At 46.3% G+C, this 19,517-nt stretch overlaps 1 protein-coding gene across 3 annotated transcripts in view; it reads right to left on the bottom strand.

Annotated features, from left to right (window-relative positions):
• Window positions 1-14,852, bottom strand: part of UGT8 (UDP glycosyltransferase 8) — a 39,405-nt gene extending 24,553 nt beyond the window's left edge. Inside the window, exon 1 of one of the 3 annotated variants that reach the window (XM_028744090.2) lies at window positions 14,099-14,852. Coding sequence is in view for 1 of the 3 variants with exons in the window: in XM_028744089.2 (XP_028599922.1) it covers window positions 2,363-2,396 (34 nt within the window). In the remaining 2 variants the exon portion in view is untranslated. Of the gene's footprint in view, window positions 1-2,362; window positions 3,017-14,098 lie in introns of those variants that run through there. The other 2 variants (XM_028744089.2, XM_028744092.2) reach the window with 2 other exon arrangements.
• Between the last annotated feature and the right edge of the window lie 4,665 nt (window positions 14,853-19,517).

Here is a 19,517-nt window from a genome sequence, read left to right as displayed (position 1 = left end):
AACAGTAAGTTTTGGAAGAACAGCTTCAGTTGGTATAATTGTTTTGAATTACACAGAGCTTTCCATAAGGAAGAGTTTAAGAGTCCTTTATTCCTGGCTACATAGAAAGCAATCTAGGCTACTAATACAGTGTATGATAAGCAGAAGGCCGAATTACGTAAGGTATTCGACATACTGAACTGGTCTAACTGGTTTGTTTGTTTTGCCAAAGTTGTTGTTGAACAGCACAGAGATACTCTATAAAGAACATTAGAAGAGGTGACAGTGACCCCACAGACATTGATGCTGATTCCACCCCCTTCTGTTTATTCATTGGTCATCTGAATAGGGTTTTTGAGAGAAGAGCAAAAATATTTGCATTTGTAGACTACACTGTTCCATACATAATTGTAAACATGCCTTCTGCTGTCTGACTGATTAAGAATTCTATGCAGTTTAGTTAAAGCAGTGAACTTGCAGAAGACAACTTTGTGGGTGGAAACACTTAGGGTTTTACATACTGTTCCTGGCCACATAAAAATATATACTACTTGTACTCTTACTCTGCCCTATGGGGAGAGTAGATGGGCAGACTAGAACTGAAGTTAATAAATATATTGCAGAATCACTCATTTTTACAAATGGTATGCCTAATATTATAAAACAGCCTTACTGTGCTACTGTTAGGAATTCAACTGATTTCAAAATATTTTTTCATGAAATAAAAATATGAATATTTGCAACACCAGGGGTCTATATTGCAGGTTGCAGTTTCTTCTGTAGGAATGTTTTTACACTGCTTGCTCTGTGCATTCCCTCTCACTTTTATGAGTGATAACTCAGTAGTAGAGAATATGCTATGCACATGAAAGATCCCGTATTTATGCTCCCCCCCCAAACCCTGGGGGACACGGGTGACGCTGTGGGTTAAACCACAGAACCTAGGACTTGCTGATCAGAAGGTCGGCGGTTCGAATCCCCGCGATGGGGTGAGCTCTCATTGCTTGGTCCCTGCTCCTGCCAACCTAGCAGTTCAAAAGCACATCAAAGTGCAAGTAGATAAAGGTACCGCTCTGTCGGGAAGGTAAACGGCATTTCCGTGCGCTGCTCTGGTTTGCCAGAAGCGGATTAGTCATGCTGGCCACATGACCCGGAAGCTGTACGCCAGCTCCTTCGGCCAATAAAGCGAGATGAGCGCTGCAACCCCAGAGTCGGCCACAACTAGACCTAACGGTCAGGGGTACCGTTACCTTTTACCAAAACCCTGGGGAGCAATTGCTACTCAGTGTACACAGTAGCTAGCTGGATGGGTCAATGGTCTGATCTGGTATAAGGCAGTTTCTGATTTTCCTGCTTCATCATAATCCACAATGTAAAAATCAAAGTTGATCTAAGTTTCAAAGTGAATAATAAGTTTCGCTGATTTGATAACAATAAAATTACTGTGGAAAACATTTGGGGGAAATCAGAGATATTGCTAAATGATTCTCCCAGTAGCCTATACACTTATGTAACACAACTTTTATCAGTTTTGCCACTTAAATATATGGCATATATCTGTACTGCAAAAATAACCTTACTATACATTTGTGTAAATAAGCCCAGGACTGCAGCAAGAAGTTTTGCCAGGCATTCTGTTTTATCCAAGTGCAGTCAAGAGTCCACAATAAATTAGCATATGAATCTGCACTAGTGCTGACACTGAAGGTCACTTTTTAGGATGAGAAAAAACAACAACATAAGCCATGCGGTATTTTAAACATTAGTAATCCTGCTCTAAATTATAGAGCAATATACCTCTTTGAACACAAGTCAGGAGTAATATTTTTTTTCATTGCTGAATGTCTAAAAACCTGATTTCCTTCGTTTTCCAAAAGACAGTTAATCATACAATGAAATTATATATTCCTCCCTATCACCCTTCATACATACATCTGACAAAGCTTATGTCACCATAAACCCTATAGCTAATAACATTTACTTATTCCTAAATTTCCACAGCAGTGTCTTTTTGAATATCTGAACTTTTGAAATGTCTCCATAAATAGGTTTTTCTACAGAAATCAAAGAACTTAATCTTGAATGCAGTTTCTTATAGATGAGTTTTGAAAGATCACGAGAAATACAAAGGAACAGGAATACCCTCCCCCCTTTTATCTAACTTGAGAGCTAACTTGAGTTTACTATTATTTTCCACTAACATCAATTTTGCCCAATATGTGGTTATATAAAATTTATCTTATATCGCTACCATCAAAGCATTTCAGCTATCTTTCTCAAATAAACTGGCCGCAGACTTCAATTCACGGTTTCCTAAAGAGTAGAACAAGCATAATCTGAAAGGTGAATGGAAAACATATGAGCATAATCACCATCTTTTTACCTGCTGAGGCCTGCAGTGTGTTACAAAGCAGCATTGCCGGAGGAACAGATCCCTAATAGAAAATCCCTCTGAGAGAATATCCGGTACAGGAGAGGGAGACAAAGGAACCATCTAACATGCAGTCTGTAAGCAAATATACAACCAGAAATAGTGAAGAAATGGAAAGCAATCAGCTTGCGCTGAAGGTTCCAGAGGAGAAGAAACATACATAAATGAACAGGACACTCCAGGGCTTCAGAAAGATGAAGGCCTACCTAAGGCCTTTACAGATTTCCATCTAGGGCAGGCTGACAAATTGCCATGTTAAAATGAGGAAAAACTGCAGATAAAGGCATCCATGTTTCATCTCCCTCTAGAGGGCCGGAGGACTTGAATCTCAGATTACTTGAGAAGGTAACATATTTTAAGAGTTAATCTTGCCGGCTTCATCTTTTTACTGCTAATTTATACTGTCTCTTATAACGCAGAGTTCCACGGCAATATTTCTTACGAAACATTGACAGGTGGAAGCACGACAGGCTTGTGGTTAAAAGTCTTTCCAACCTTATAAAAGGAAGCGTCAAGCTCTTCAGTATGATTCCATGTGATACAAACCAGTGGACAGTATGAATTAAATTTCCTAATTTTAAACCAGGCTTCCTCAAACTCGGCCCTCTAGATGTTTTGAGACTACAATTCCCATCATCCCTGACCACTGGTCCTGCTAGCTAGGGCTCATGGGAGTTGTAGGCCAAAAACATATGGAGGGCCGAGGTTGAGGAAGCCTGTTTAAAACCATAGCATCTGTGGGTGGGGGCATCTACTGAAGGATAACCACAAACAATTCTATGCAAAAAGATAGAATAATAATAATAATAATTTATTATTTTTACCCCGCCCATCTGGCTGGGCTTCCCCAGCCACTCTGGGCGGCTTCCAAAAAAATTAAAATTAAAATACTCTAATACAGCAAACTTTAAAAGCTTCCCTAAACTGGGCTGCCTTCAGATGGCTTCTAAAAGTCTGGTAGTTGTTGCTCTCTTTGACATCTGGTGGGAGGGCATTCCACAGGGAGGGCGCCACTACTGAGAAGGCCCTCTGCCTGGTTCCCTGTAACTTGGGAATATTTGGATTTCTGTCTTATTACGTTTGGCTTGGTACAAGGTAGCTATCCTGATGTCACACCAGTAGGCTACCCTTTACTCATTAATATTATGAATCGCACTGTGCAATTATCAGGAGGAACGCCATGCTGCTAGATAATTTCAGGCATCAAACACACTGCCAGACAACCTGCATATGAATAGCTCTATTCATAGATGGAAGCAGACCCTCCAAGTGTCCCTATTTTCCACGAACAGTCCCGGATTTACAGAAGCTGTCCTAGTTTCTGATTTGATGCCAGAATGTCCCACTTTTCCTTAGGACGTCCCTATTTTCATCAGAGAAATGTTGGAAGGTATGGAGTTATGCAACCCCCAAGCCAAGGAGATAAGTAACTATACAACATTTAGAAGACCTCTATTATACAGGACTGCCTTCAGATAAGTTTTTAAATGTTTAATGTTTTATTATGCTTTTGTTGGAAGCCACCCAGGGTGACTGGAGCAACCCAGTCAGATGGGCACGGTATTGTTATTATTATATAGAACGTCCCTATTTTCATTGGAGAAATGTTGGAAGGTATGTGGAAGCTGATGAACGAGAAGCTGCTCACATGTAAGTTTTCTTGATGTACAGTCAACAACAACATGCAGAGGCCAACTTGAAGTATGTCCAATACCAGAGGTGTAGCCCTGCTCCCGGTAGTTGTGTGGAGGCAGCTTAGAAAGCCAATTATCTGGATTCTGCAAACTCTACAGCAGAAATAATGTATTTGCTCTGTTTCTGACCTCATCACATTTCTATGACTTGCAGTGAAATTCTGCACATGTCAACTCCACAGGCAAGTCTCACCAAGCTCAGTGAGATTTACTAACAGACTTAGTTGCACTTACTGGACAATGCTGTGCATGCTTACTCTGAAATAAGTTCCTATCAGCTTCATGCCTAGTAATTGTTTAGAGCTGTAGCCTAACTCACAGAATGAATCTCAATGTAAAATGCATTAAAAGTCTGATAGTGCATGCCTTTCTGTTTCTGTTGCAAATCAACACCCAGTAAAACAAAATGGCATTTTACATTCCAAATGGCAATTCCGTGTTTAGAAATTGCTTAAGACAGGGTTACAAGGTGTGAAGACACACATGTCTTCATTTGGAATATGAAGAAAAAGGAATGTCTTTGTGATGCAGGAGTTGGGAGGGAAGCAATTTCCTGATGCAGTACAGTGGTACCTTGTGTTAAGTACAGTACTTAATTCGTTCCGGAGGTCCGTTCTTAACCTGAAACTGTTCTTAACCTGAAGCACCACTTTAGCTAATGGGACCTCTTGCTGCTGCCGCGCCGCCGGAGCACGATTCCTGTTCTCATCCTGAAGCAAAGTTCTTAACCCAAGGTACTATTTCTGGGTTAGCGGAGTCTGTAACCTGAAGTGTATGTAACCCGAGCTACCACTGTACTCTTAAATGAACAGGAACCCTACCCTCCATTGCAAATGGCACTTGGGCCTTACTGCTAATTATCAACATGTAAAATAAAGACAGAGGGTTGTATTCAACTTTTACTCAGAGAAGATCCATTAATCAACCAAAATTATCATGGACATTAATTTCAATCCAGAGTGTCAACCAAAATTATCACGGACATTAATTTCAATCCAACAATAGTTCAATTCTCTACTACAGGCTTCCTCGACCTCAGCCCTCCAGATGTTTTTGGCCTACAACTTCCATGATCCCTAGCTAGCAGGACCAGTGGTCAGGGATGATGGGAAGTGTAGTCTCAAAACATCTGGAGGGCTGAGGTTGAGGAAGCCTGCTCTACTATCTCAGCTTGCAGAAAGATAACACATGTAGGTGATAAGGGTGGGTTCTGAAAACTTTGCATGGATGTGTAAACACAGGCATCCCCAAACTCGGCCCTCCAGATGTTTTGGGACTACAATTCCCATCATCCCTGACCACTGGTCTCGTTACCTAGGGATGATGGGAGTTGCAGTCCCTAAACACCTGGAGGGCCGAGTTTGGGGATGCCTGTGTAAACGTATTAGAAGGAATAATTTAGATTTGTCCAATAATATGAAATGCATTATATTTATTTTACTTCATAAAATTTATATAATGCTTGATTGTAAATGTTGAATAGTGGGTAGACATGGCAGACGACACAGCGATTTCTCCAAAGCAGCTCTTTATTTTGTAAGCTGGAACAGAAACTGAACAGCAAACAGCTCAGCCGGCCTGCTTTTATAGGCAGCCAACTGTCAACATTGTAGCAACAACAACCCAGGGTTTCCCGCCTAAAATAACTGACGTGGACCTGAGTGAAAACTATCTACAGTATCCCCCTGCTGGCCCAGGGTGAGAACTTCAGTGCATAACAGTAAAAATAAACAAACCTCAAAGTAATTTATGAAGCAAAGAAGTCTCCACCTGAACTATATTGACACAGACTGAGAGCACTTGATGTCAAAAAAAGTATAGAGAAGCTTTTAAAGTTTATACAGACAGGTGCTGACCAATGTCTGGATCAGGATGTATTAGAAATACAGTACATATACTAAACCTCCCATGTACTCAATGTGGGGGACAAGATAAAAAACGGTTAAGGAGAGCTAATACATAAATCGACCAGGGTTTTTTTAGGTGGATTGATACTTTACTCCAGTTCGGTGGGAACGTCTTTGCGAATTTGCCCCAAAACAGAATGTGACATTTGTGTGATAAAGAACACCAGATGCACAGGGTTCTGTCTAACATTGTGGGGGGCCTGGCACGCACATGACTTCGCACTGTGGAAAGAGGCCTGGCGGGCCCTCCTACGGCTGTGACAGGCTCCGCTGCAGCAGGAGGAGCCGACAGAGCCCATCACAGCCACAGCAGGCCATTTGGAGGGCATGACACGCCCCATCAGGCCTCCTTTTATGGTGTGGGCTATTGAATACTGAGGCGAGCCAGCCCCCTCATTTAAAATTGAGGGGCTCAGCCCCCACAGCCCCACATGGATGACGCCCTTAAAGAACAGCATTTTTTCCCCTGTGGTTCCTTCATCTAGACGAGTGGTTCCTAAACCCCCCCCCTCCCTCCACCAGGCTACTTGGAAATTGCTTAGGATTCTGGCAGAACACTTAATTATTGTTATTCCTGTTACAACAATTGTAATGTGCTGCGTTAAATTCTGTATGATTTTTAATTGCATTTCCACAGACATGCCGCAGACCACCTGAATGATGCTCGCAAACTCTGATCTAGATTTTACCAGAGCTGCAAGGGGGAAAAAGACAAGAGAAAGTGGCTCTCTCGACACTAATTCTACAGGAATATACAAATGAACATCAGGTTGTTGCAAGACTGGAAAAAAAAAACCTCTAGGTCAGAAATTATTAGAAAGAATATCGGAAAAAGTATCATAATGCAGCTAAATAAATTTATTGTGCAGACATATTTAAAGTATTGTTTGCAGTTCTGCTTACACAGTCATACTTATTAAGTTATCTGATCGTAAAATTTCATATCCTTTAAAAGCAAGTTAAACAGCTTATACAATTGTAAAGCAAAACCAGACAAAAGCAGCTCTGTATAGATTAAACAAAACAGAAGAGGTGGATCCCACAAAGATTCCTCAACTGCCAAAGGCCAAGGTAAAGACACATGACCTCAGCATACAATGGAAGCTGTATAATAAAACTGCTAGGCACACGTCTGTGGCGAAAGGAGTTCCACAATTTAGGAGTTACCACAAAGAAAGCCTTCTCCTGCGTTGCCATGCACCACACTTCAGAGGGTGGTGGAACTTATCAAGAGAGCTTCTTTGCTGTTTTTAACACCTGATGGGGTCTGTTGGAATAGATGGTGCATTTCAGATATTTGAGGCCTAATTTGTTTATAGCTTTAAACATCAATATGAACATATTGAATTAGGCCTGGAAACAAACTGGCAACCAGAGCAGCTGTTTTAAAACCCAATTATATGTGCTCTAAACAGTCTATCTGATCAGTAACACAGTCATTGCATTTTGGGCCAGATTTCCCAATCATCAAGGGCAGCCAGCCTGGAAGTTAAAAGAGTATGGAGTATGGATCTAAAATTCCAAAGAGACTGGAGTAAATTTATTGACTATATAAATAATAACTGTGGGTGTTTGAAGACACTAGCAGGATTGAAATAAATCCTACGACGTGGACTTTATAATATAAGATTAAACTGTGAGGTGTAGATTTGAAAAGGGAAAGCTTGTTGGCGGGATGGAGGGAAGTCATAAACTCGACAGAGCAGTAGGGAATGAGATTGGTAGGCGCATATTGGAAATTATTGTTTAAAGTGAAAGTTCAACAAAAATTATATTTAAAAAAGAGAGAGTATGGAGTATTGTAGCCAAGTAATCTCTGCCCAGGGACGCAATCTCTGCCCAGGGCTTAGTCATGCTGGCCACATGACCTGGAAGCTGTACGCCGGCTCCCTCGGCCAATAAAGTGAGATGAGCGCCGCAACTCCAGAGTCGGTCATGACTGGACCTAATGGTCAGGGGTCCCTTTACCTTTACCTAATCTCTGCCCAGCACTGCCTGCAGCTCACAAACCAGCACTGGAATATAGCTGAAAATTGGTACCAAATGGACAATTTAAATGGTCAAGGGTTTGGAGAAACTTTCTCATAAGAAAAAGAGTGACTAATGGGGATATGCTAGATAGATCCGTAATCAATGTGGAAAGAATAAAAACAGTCCAAATTTTAGTAGACTAAGGCTACAACTTAAATGGGGGTTATGCTCCAGGGATACCACCTAAAGCCAAAATTGTGTATAGCCAAAACACATTGGGTTTAATGGCAGGTGGGATTACCAAAGTAATTTTTCCTGGAACTCCGTCTCCCTTCCATACCCTTGTTATTTTTATTTTTTTCAAATATTTGCCATACGTCTAAAGCTGAATATACACAAGTTAAATGCACATAAGTCACGGTTTTGCTGTATATGAGAATTTGTTAAGACAAATTAAATAAGGAGAGCCTTCCTGGCAGATCAAAAACCTGCTTAATCCAGCATCTTGTTTCCAACCGTGGCCCCTATGGGAAGCCCAAAATCAGGATATTAATGCAATAGCAACTGGTATACAGCAACATGCTGCCTCTGCAGACAGTTGCATAGCCATTATGACTGCCCCGTGGCAGTATATGTCCTGAGGTAAAATCCTAAAAAAAGCTCAACAACTTCGGTCGGCCCCTCTGACCCTCTTTGGGAAAAGTTTGGGCACCCCTGCCTTATGCTTTGTGAATTTGGTTAATCCTGTTTTAAAACCATCTAAACTGGTGACCATTGAAAGTAGCTTCAGAACATATAAAGTTGACATATGACTTGTCAATAAGTATGCAAAATTTACTAGTCTGTGGGAAAAAATTACTAGGCTGATTGCTTACATATCTAATAATAATTTGTGGCTCCAAATTAGGCAGATTTAACTTTTGTAAAGCTTTGTCCTGTCTAGTCTGGCCCAGCCGAAGACATGATGATGTCTGAGGCAAAATAGCAAATGCTGATCCCACCATTCAAGTCAAGGTACATGGTAAGGTAAAGGTGCAGTCGTGGCTGACTCTGGGGTTGCGGCGCTCATCTCGCTTTACTGGCCGAGGGAGCCAGCATACAGCTTCCGGGTCATGTGGCCAGCATGACTAAGCTGCTTCTGGCGAACCAGAGCAGCGCACGAAAACGCCGTTTACCTTCCCGCCGGAGCGGTACCTATTTATCTACTTGCACTTTGACATGCTTTCAAACTGCTAGGTTGGCAGGAGCAGGGACCGAGCAACGGGAGCTCACCCCGTTGCCGGGATTCAAACCGTTGACCTTCTGATCGGCAAGTCCTAGGCTCTGTGGTTTAACCCACAGTGCCACCCGTGTCCCAGGTACATGGTACCCGCCCCCCAAATCCCACAAGTACTTGCCCCTGGTAGTAATATTACAATAATACTAACTTACCTAACAACTTGCTGCATTTCATAACCCCAAAAATCAGCCACCCCCTCATTTTGTGTTTGGAGATGCTCATTATCACAATTAGATGGGAGGCTGTTTAGAAGTGTACAGGCATTTGTTTACACCATGCGTAGTCAAGCAATAACAAATTATTGGCTCTTTCCAAATCCCCTGGCTTCCTCCCACTTCCATTTTGCATGAAGATGATGGGCACTCCTCAAGAAGCCTGATAAATCTGTCATCCTATTTCTACACCTTTCTTTCCATGCCTCTTTCCCAATTTTTATTATATAACTCAGCCCCTTCATTTTTCCTCACTTCAGGCACCCACCCAATCACTGTTTCTCACTTTGTCAGCAGTGTCATTTCACATTTTAGAGTTGGGGGTATCATCAGTGAGTATGAAGGATTGTGTGCAAGAATAAAGAAATTGCTTCACCTCTTCAGATTTCAATACAGTGGTACCTTGGGATGCGAACGGGATCCCTTCCGGAGCCCCGTTCGCATCCCGAATGGAACGCAAGACGCGACGATGCATCTGCGCGTGCTGCGTTTCACCACTTCCGTGCACGCGCGTGACATGATTTTGAGCATCTGCGCGAGCAGCGAAACCCGGAAGTAACGCGCAACTCGAACACACTCAACCCGAAGCACATTCAACTCGAGGTATGACTGTAAATTGTGGCTAGAACATTTGTTGTGACTAGTATAGCTGGTTTTAAAAAAAAATCTCGTAAGAACTATTGAACCTTCATGACTTCTGGCCTACCTACACAGACCCATTTAAAATGTATATATAGCTGAAACTCTGAGCTCCTGAGGAGCAGTCACATGTGAGCTAAAAGGCAATAGGTAGGACCAATAACCTTTTCCTTTTATGGCACCCCAGTATTTCCAACAGCATGGCCTCCTCCCCTTCACTCCCCCCCCCCATTCTCACTTAGCCCAAACCTCATTCGCCTCCCCAAACGTCATTCACCCCCAGTATTTCTTCCATTTTAACCAAGCCCCATTACCAAACACTGCTCCTTGACTTCCACCAGACTTGTCCCAAAACAAATTCTCCCAATTCAATGTCACCTTATTTTGCTAATTTATGCCAACGTCCTTTGTCAAGCCGTGCTATGGCTTACTCCTATTTCTCTGGATTGCATAGCTTGAGTAAAACATTAACCTTCATGAAGGTTTGGAAGAGGGAGCTCCATTAGTGTACAAAAATGCATAACCTCTACCCAAAGTGCTGGTGTAGGGCAGTGGTGCCTTCAGGGCAGGACTTTGGGCAGAAGTTCCTAGTCCTATCCAGCAAAACGTGCATGCCCTCCCCCATGCAGCATGACTGGTTCACCACATTATCAAGTATAGGAATAAATACACATTATTATCTCAAGCTTAGTTTCATTTTTCCTGGCTGCACCACTAAAACAAGGTAACTGGCAAATCTGTCGCGTTCTGTGCCTATTTATCTGCTCAAACACCAGGATGAGTCAAGAAGAATGTTTACTTTTCCTTGAAGTAATATCTACCTCCCCTTTATATGTGGTTGATCATATATAAAAATATTCTCTACTGTGCCAGCCTGAAACTGGTACAGCAAAATCTCAAGAGAATAGCCTGTCCCACGGTCTACCCTGAACAGCAGAAGCCAGAAGGGATTCAGGTGTGGCAGTGGATCTGCAACTCTCATCATCCCTCAGAGCATGGTTAGCATTGCTCTGTAGGACTGGAGAGATGTAATTTCAGATAGCCACAAATTGACCTTGTGCCAGTCACTATTTCTCAGGCTATGCAACCGCACAGGGTGCTTGTCAAGATAGCATTTGGCAGTATCTTTGGAGGAAAGATAGAGGATACGAATGTGGTACATTAAAAATAAAAGATTATGTTATGCCACTATTTCTATTTTGACTAATATAAATTCCAATTTTTTAAACAAATCATAATCCAGTAATGTCTAGCAACCAATTATGGAGGGGTCTATCAAGAAATCCGCAATCCTTTTTTATTTGTGAGATAAGTTTTGGTTGAACTTAATTGCGTACTGTATGGAAGGACAAGTTAGCAGCCAAAATATTTTAATCAGAAAAAAAGATTGCTTAAGCAAATTGAAGAGCTATATGTTCCTACTGTATTTAATTATTTCTTTGGCTATTTACTGTATTCATTTTTATGCCAGTGCCTAAATATATTCAAACAAAATTGAATACTTCACTTTCAATGTCACAACAAAAATGAATCTGTATCTACCAATATCTACACAAAATTAGTTTTTAAACAGTGATAAAAGTACAAGTAGGCATATTGTATTAAAAGGCATTTTGTCATTTAAATACTTCAGTTTCACAGCTCCTATACAAAAATAATGAACGCTTTGCATGACTGGCAAGGATTGTGGCAATACGGTTCTAAGAAGGACAAAGAATGTGAAGAAACGGTAGCATTGGAACAGATGGAGAGGAGGTGCTTACTGCAGTGGTGCAGCAGAAGCAAATGAGCAAAGTCAAGCTGTACCTGGGAATTTAGTTCTCCTAAAGCCTTTGCAACACACTATTCTTCTTCTTTAGAGTAGACTGTATCTAGATGGTACCTGTCCTGTATTATTATTTGTCCACACAGTCTGTTCCTTTTCCAAATACCGTATATAGCTGAGACTCCACTAGCATTTTGTCAAGGACCCATCATCGGTTCCCACATGAAGCATCATCTCTCTCTCTACAAGCCAGGTGTGTTCAGCCTAACAATACACATTTGAGTTTGTGCCATTCAGTTTTTTTCAGATACACCTTCCATTCTACCCTTCTTAATCAGATCAGGGGAACAGTGCAACTCAGCACTAGTTAATTCCCTATATTCCAATGCCCAGGGCTTTTTTCAGCCAGAACTCACCAGAACTCAGTTCTGGCACCTCTCAGGTGGGAGCCATTACCATTGTAAGACAACAAGGGAGGCATTCATAGTGAGTTCCGGCACTTCTTTTTCTAGAAAAATAGCACTGCCTATGCCCTTTCTCTATGCATATCCCCTCCAATGACAACTGTCTATAATTCCCCCCAGAACACTTTCAGCTCCTGCCTGCAATACTGGACCTGCTCCTAGCAAGTTCAAATAAGCCCTCTAGTTCACCCCACCATGCTTCTGAGCTACTGATCTCACTTCCATACAAGCCTGCTTGGCCTGCTGCCCAAGAGAGGCTCCCCACACCCTCTTTCTTTCTTCTTCTACTGGCATTACATATCCCAAACACAACGTATAGAGGCCCTAGAAATAAGCTCTACTTCAAGGTCTAGGAGCTCCACCCCATCTGTTCATGGCAATGGCACTAAGTTTTGTTGTTGTTCCTGGGAGACCAGCCTCTTTCCCTCCCCAAAGATACTCTCCCTTTTCTGAAGCACTTTAAAAAACAAAGCCCCTCATCCCCCCCCCCCCTCCAGCGGGCTGTTGGATGCACAACCATGGGCATAACCAAAGGGGGCGGGGAGGGCAGTTGCTCCCCCCCCCATCAAACAAAAAAACAAATATATAATACTTAACTAGCCAACCACATGGCAGATAGCAAAACCACATGGCAAAAAGCAGATTCTGCCCCCCAAAAAAACACACATAAAGCCTGCCCTCCTGCAGCCATGTGCACAGCCTGCCTCTACTTCCCTTAATGTACTCTTTCGTCCAAATCCTCACCCGTTCTTTTCTTCCTCCTCCAGAAACTTCCAACTTACCGGTACTTCCCCAGACACAAAAACCCCTTTTTTCTGGAAGCAACCCCTTCCCCCTCCCCCCCCCACGACCCCCTACCCTTGAAGGGGCCCCGGGCTTAACCCCTCTCGCTGCGCCTCAGGCTCCTCCCCCAAGGAAGGTCGCCAGCCCCCTACGGGGCGTCGGGCACCGTCCCGCCAGCCAAGGGCAGCCGGGAGTTCAGTTGCGTGGGGAGAAGGAGTCTGCGGCCGGGGAAATGAGTTGAAAGTTTCTGCAGGAGGAAGAAAAGAGCGGGCTAGGATTTGGACGATGCTCCTCTCAGAAGCAGCCCTCTCCTAGTCCTCCTCGGCGCCCTCCGGCCAACTTCCTCGCCCGAGACACGCGCGCGCATTATATATATACATACTGTACATATACTGTATACACAAACTCCCGGAGTGGAAGGAGACAGACGCGCGCGGGGACACATAACAGATACAAACTCTTGCCTGGGCGCGCACGCGCGCGCTCCCCCCTCTCTCTCTCTACACACACACACATAGGGAGAGAGAGCAAAACACACACATACACACACCCCGGACTGGGATACCAAGTTGTGTGTCCAGAACTCCCACCCACCCCTTCTCCCTCCACAGCACACACGTGACGCTCCGTCTCCACCTGCGGTTCCTAAGCTACCCGCGTCCTTCAGTTTCCCAGCGCGGCGTCGACTCCACCCATGCCCCCGGCTTCCGTCTCCCCTCGGCGACCCTCCCCAGCCCTCGTGGCCAAGTGCGGGCTCGCAGGCAGGCGCGCGCGCACACACACACACACAACCCGCTCCCCAGACGTGCGCCTGCCGCGCCGGCCAAATTTCCCACCTGCCCAACCCCTCTTCTCCAGCAGCGACGCCTGTTTCACCTTCAGCATCCCCTTCTCGCAGCCTCCCTTTCTCTTGCCAGCGCCAAGAGGCAGTAGCAGCCGCCGCGGTTTCCTGCAAAGCTCCTCCGCTTCCTTACCTCACTTCAGGACCTGATCCCCTGCCTTTGCCTCGGAAATGGGGGCGAGAAGAGGAAGCGTCCGAGAGGGTTGGGGAGCGTCTAGCCCGCGGCTATGTCCCGCCCGTCCCCTTTAAATGCAATGGGCGTTTGCTGCTCTTTTCCAAATTCGCTGCGGAGGCGGCGGCCGGTCCGGGAGAAGCAGCAGATTCCCTTCGCTCCCTTTGGTGTCTCTTCCGCTATCAGCCGCTGCACCTGCTGCGGAGCTCGGCTGCTGCCTCCGGGCTGGAGGAGGAAGCAAGCAAGCAAGCAAGGGGGTGCAACTTCAGGTTCCCTCAACTTCTCATCACTTGGGCGTCCCCTTGATCTTCCTCCTCCTCCTCCTCCTCCTCCTCCTCCTGCTGATCGCCCCCGGGCTTCAGAGCTGGGCCCTCAGTATCAGCTGCGCACATGGACCGCTCGTGACATTGAGAGCGCACCTCCCAAGCACAGCCGCGCGCTGCACCAGCGAAAGGTCCCTGGAGAGAGACGGGAAGGTCAGGCAGCTACTGCTACTGCCGCCGCCGCCGCCGGGTCCAGGTCTCTCCAGGAAGGAGGAGATCCGTTTCCCCTCCCCCACCTCCCACGCCGACAGCCGCTCTCAGTGGCCCCCCGGGCACCTTCCGATGGCATGCACTGACCCCGGCTCCCAGTGCAGCAGCAGCAGCAGGGACAGCTCCATGGGGCAGCCCCTATTCCCACCTCCCAGCGGGCGGGACCGAGCCTCCCTCCCGCTCCAAGGCGCCTGGCCACTTACAGAGGGGCGCTCTCGGGCAGGAGGAGGTGTCAGCGGAGCGAGGGATCGGGACTCGGGCGAAAAAGGACACCACCACGCAGCTGCTTCCAGACGCTGCACGGGGTTGGCATCCTGGTGGGGTGGGCTGTCCCATCGCTGCAGCACCGAAAAGGTGATCGATCAAAGCGGGGTGCAAATAAATGGGAGGGGCGGGTTCGCCTGATTCATTGGTCCCAAAGTATTAGCGAAAGTGTCGATTGCATCTCGCCGAGCAGCCCAGCATTTTGGTGCAGCAGCAGCAGCGCCACAAGCAAAAGGATGCAGCGTTGTCCTGCATCCTTCTGGCTCCAGCGAGGCTCAAAGTGAGAGGAGACGGCGCTATGTCCGCTTCCGAGTAAACGCAGGGTGTTCGGTCTACAACACCCCGAATGTTGCTCGCGTTTGATCCCTTTGCAACGTGAAATTGAAGTTGGCTGGAACGCAAGTTTGAATTTTAAAATGGTTTTCTGCCCACAGGTTAGCACCATCAATGTATAAGACTCCAAATTTTTGACAATCTTTTTTAAAAGTAAAAAACATCTTACACACGGAAAAATATGCTACATCATGTCAGTAAATCCAAACCCTACAACTTGCATCACATCACTCAAGATGCAAAATCAACATCCTTTGCATGCAAAAAGTCCCACTTTCCCTAGCATCTCCAGGTAGCGCTGGGAAAGAGTCCGAAATGCTGGAGAGCTGCTGCCAGTCAGTGCTGACAATATTGAACTAGATGGATCAATGTTCTGAACTGCTATGAAGCAATTTCTGGTTTTTTTGTTTTTTAAATAAGTAACCAGGCCCTTCTAATATGCTTTAAAGGTGGATTCTTGTCATGGAGGGGGGGTGCAGGGGGGGCACCAGTTGGGGAACCCACAGGGGATGAAGGCTCAGAGGCAGAAGATTGGTGGTGGGATGACAAATGTGTGGTCAGAAAAGGAGAAGGGAGCAGACTGGGAGGATGAGGTACTGGAAGCTGAAGAGGCAAGAAGGGTTAGTGAGCTGGAAGAGGCTGTGACAGGAGAGGAGCCGGACTGGGAGACACAGATGAGGCAGGCTGCTGAAGAACAGATGAGGCAGGCTGCTGAAGAACAGGTGACTCGCCTCTCCTGGCCTGGAGGCGAGCACTCCTCCTGCGAGAACTTAGTTACTGCCACCTCTCTGCCCTGGGCCTCTGCAGCTCAGGAGAGGCTGGAAGGTTACTGGACTCAGAGGCAGCCTCCCCCCCTGCTGCAACCCGTCCTCCCCCCACCCTCCCAGAACATGCAGAGGAAAAAAGAGGGAAGAGGAATGAGAACAAGAGATGAAGCTTTTGGCTGCTGGGGAAGGAACTGGGGGATGAGCCTTAGAGAGCGGTGGGAAGGCGGAGACCTTCAGTCCTTGCAATAACTTCATTGGGGCAAAACCTACTGGGAAGGATTGTAGGTAGCTTGAGTGTCCTGGTCCGGGGGGGGGGGAGGTTACCACGTGGCGTGGTCCGTGTCCGGTCTGAGACTGAAGCGGGGTCCAGGTCAGGGAGTCGGGCGTGGTCAGGAACTCTGGCAGAAAGCAGGACAGGGTGCCGGCAGGAACAGGTAACCGCAACCTGGGACTGGGCTGGCTGGCCTTTATTTCTTCTGAGGCATAGGGCGGCCCACAGGTGACTCGCTTCTCCTGGCCTGGAGGCGAGCACTCCTCCTGCGAGAACTTAGTTACTGCCACCTCTCTGCCCTGGGCCTCTGCAGCTCAGGAGAGGCTGGAAGGTTACTCAGAGGCAACCTCACCTTCCCCTGACAGGGCTGAGAGAGGAGCACCTGCAGGCAATGGGAGCCAGAGCGGATTCAGCTGGTGTCTGCTCCTGAGGATCCGGCACAGGTGAGGGCACTTCAGGTTCAAGCCCCTGCCCCAGCTCAGCCGGCCCGGAGGCGGGGACTCCTGTGCAGGCTGGGATTCCTCAGGTTCAGCCTCTGAATCAGATTCCCAGGCCATCACATCGAGAGGTGTAGCAAGCCCAGGTGGTACCCGGTGCGGATTTTTTTTTGTCACTCCCCCCCCCCCCCATTGACAGCTTGGGGTAGGCTTGGGAGTCGCCCCCCTTCCTATACCTCTGTGCCTGACCCCTGCGACTCCCAAGTACCCTGAGCTCCTGCTGGCAGCGGGGGGGGGGGGATCCGTATGGCGGTCCAGCGGCGCCAGTGGCAAACCACTATGTACAGCACATGTGCAGTGTCACTATGCACCATGCATGCATGTGACACCGCCTATGTGTTGTACGTAATGGTTAGCTGTTGGCGCTGCCCAAGAGCCGTACGGATGGTGGTGGGGTCCTCTGCTCATGGCTGCACTGGAGGCCGTGGGATCCTCTGTGTGTGGCTGTAGTGGCAACGGCGGCATTCCACCGCTGTCTGTACGGCGCTTGGGTGACGCCGGTGGTAAACCGCCATGTACAACGCATGTGCGGCGTTGCTGCGTACAGCGCATGCGTTTGACACCGCACATATGTTGTACGTAACGGTTTGCTGCCGGCGCCACTCGAACGCCGTACGGATGGTGGGATCTTCTGCTCGCTGCTGCAGCCGCGAACAGAGGATCCTCCACATGCGGCCGCGGAGGTGCAATGGCTGCTCACGCCACCGCACTCAGGCTGGGGCGGCAGGGCAAGCACCCCGTGGGGTGCCTTCTTGTCACCCTCCCAAACACAGAACCCGGGGTGCACCGCGCCCGCCCCCCACCTTGCAACGCCACTGGGTAGCTCTACAGGATGCCAGAACTTAGCCCAGGAGAGCAACCATTTTGAGCAGCACTAATTCAGTCGCATTACTGACTTGCAAAATGGCAGGGGAAGCCAAGGAGGAGGCAAGCGGCAGAATCTCTGCTCCTAAAACCTTCAGAGGACAGTTATCATAGCCTCTTCTGCTTCACCAATGTAAGTTGTCACAAAAGAGAATTTTCTTCACAGCACCCACCTGAGCACTGGCTGCTTAGCAATAACAAGCCTTTGGCTTTACTCATTTCTGAGCTGTTGCAATGTTGTTTAAAGATTTTATTTATTTATTTATTTATTTATTTATTTATTTATTTAATTAATTACAGCATTAGCATCTTTTTCTTCAGCCAAAACAAATTCCAGAGCAGCTTAAATATGATCAAACAAACAAGACAGGTCCTACCTGGACGGTTACTGTTAGGTTGTGGGCAAACATATCAGACAACACAGCAATTCTTCAAACAGCTCTTCTTTATTCTGAGGCCAGAACTGAACTGAGCTGAGCTGAAGGGCTCAGTCAGCCTGCTTATACAGAGCTCCAGTACCTTGTTACTGTAACAACTTTCTAAAACTATTCAATCACTGAATGTCAATTTCGATCCTTCATTTGCATAACTATCTACAGTATCCCCCTGATGGCCCAGGAGAGAACTTCAGTACATAACATTTACCATCTTAATCCCACAACACAAAAGGGAAAAGGGACATGGAGGAAAGAGGAAAATCCAAATTATTCACAATTACCTTCTGCCCCACTCTTTCCAGGAACAGGTGCATGCTTAAAAGCTCTGTGTCTGAGCATGGTCTTTTGTGTGTGAGGATGTTCCCCCAGAGCTTTCCCCGCAAAAATAACAAAGAGGATAATGGAGTCAGCCCACACTTTTAGTTTAAAAAAATTAAAACTATCCTAAATTACATGAAGCAGAAATTCTAAGAACGTAAATCATGTTTTGTTTTGTTTTTTAAAAAAGCAAAGTACAATAAAATATATGGTAATGGTGATTCTTCAGTTTAATATATTAATCTTAATATATGGTCAGCACAAATGTCAATTGAGATCTTAAGCGCATCGCTGTTTGCTCCAATTGAGCTTTAAAGAGCAAGTTATCATGAGAAAAGGTCCAGAGGAGGGGGGGAAAGGGTGCTCAGACACAGAGCTTTAAAGCACAGATCAATCATACCCGGAAAGGGCGGAAGAAAGGTAATTGTGCCCCACCTACAATTAGCCAGCTAGCATATTCAGGGGTAGGAGGTTCCTGGTGGAGCTGGGCCTCCAGCAAAGCTGATGAAATGAGCTCTGTATTGAGGCAGTCTGGTGCAATGGCTGCCCTGAGGTGACCCCTGATGGGAAATGAGGCCTGACAGAGCTGGCCGGTCATAGCAGAGTCAATGGAGGGAGCTCTGCTTTTCAGCACCCCCACTATTTCAGATAGGTTGCAGCTATGAGTTTTGGCTACACTGACCCCAAAGTCGGAAGAGCTCCTGAACAGAGATGACATTCGACTCCTTACATAGTTTTCCTGGGTTTATATCCTGTGTCTCACCCCCACTTTCAGACCCTCAGAGCCGGAAAGCAACTGACATTGAAGCAGTTGAGGGCCCCTGTTCCCCTGTTCAGCAGCACCTCTTTCTTCCATGAATTCAGGCCTAGAAGTGTGGTGAAGGGGCTACTCAGCCACTATGGCTTGACCTTTGCACTGACTGGTAGCGCCTTCTCCCTGATCTTTGGAGACCATCATTCAAATCCAGCAACATCTGGAGGGCACCATGTTGACTGCCCTTGCCCCATGGCATTCCACACTATTTTGAAAGAGCCATTAAGTGGCTGCCTGGCAGTCATTGTAGCTCACGGATGCCAAGCAAGCTATGGAGAAGCT

Source organism: Podarcis muralis, chromosome 9 (genome assembly GCF_964188315.1).
Source record: "Podarcis muralis chromosome 9, rPodMur119.hap1.1, whole genome shotgun sequence".
NCBI classification, from domain to species: Eukaryota; Metazoa; Chordata; class Lepidosauria; order Squamata; family Lacertidae; genus Podarcis; species Podarcis muralis.
Note: the sequence above shows the minus strand (reverse complement) of the source record. Positions and strands in the feature narration are given on the sequence as shown.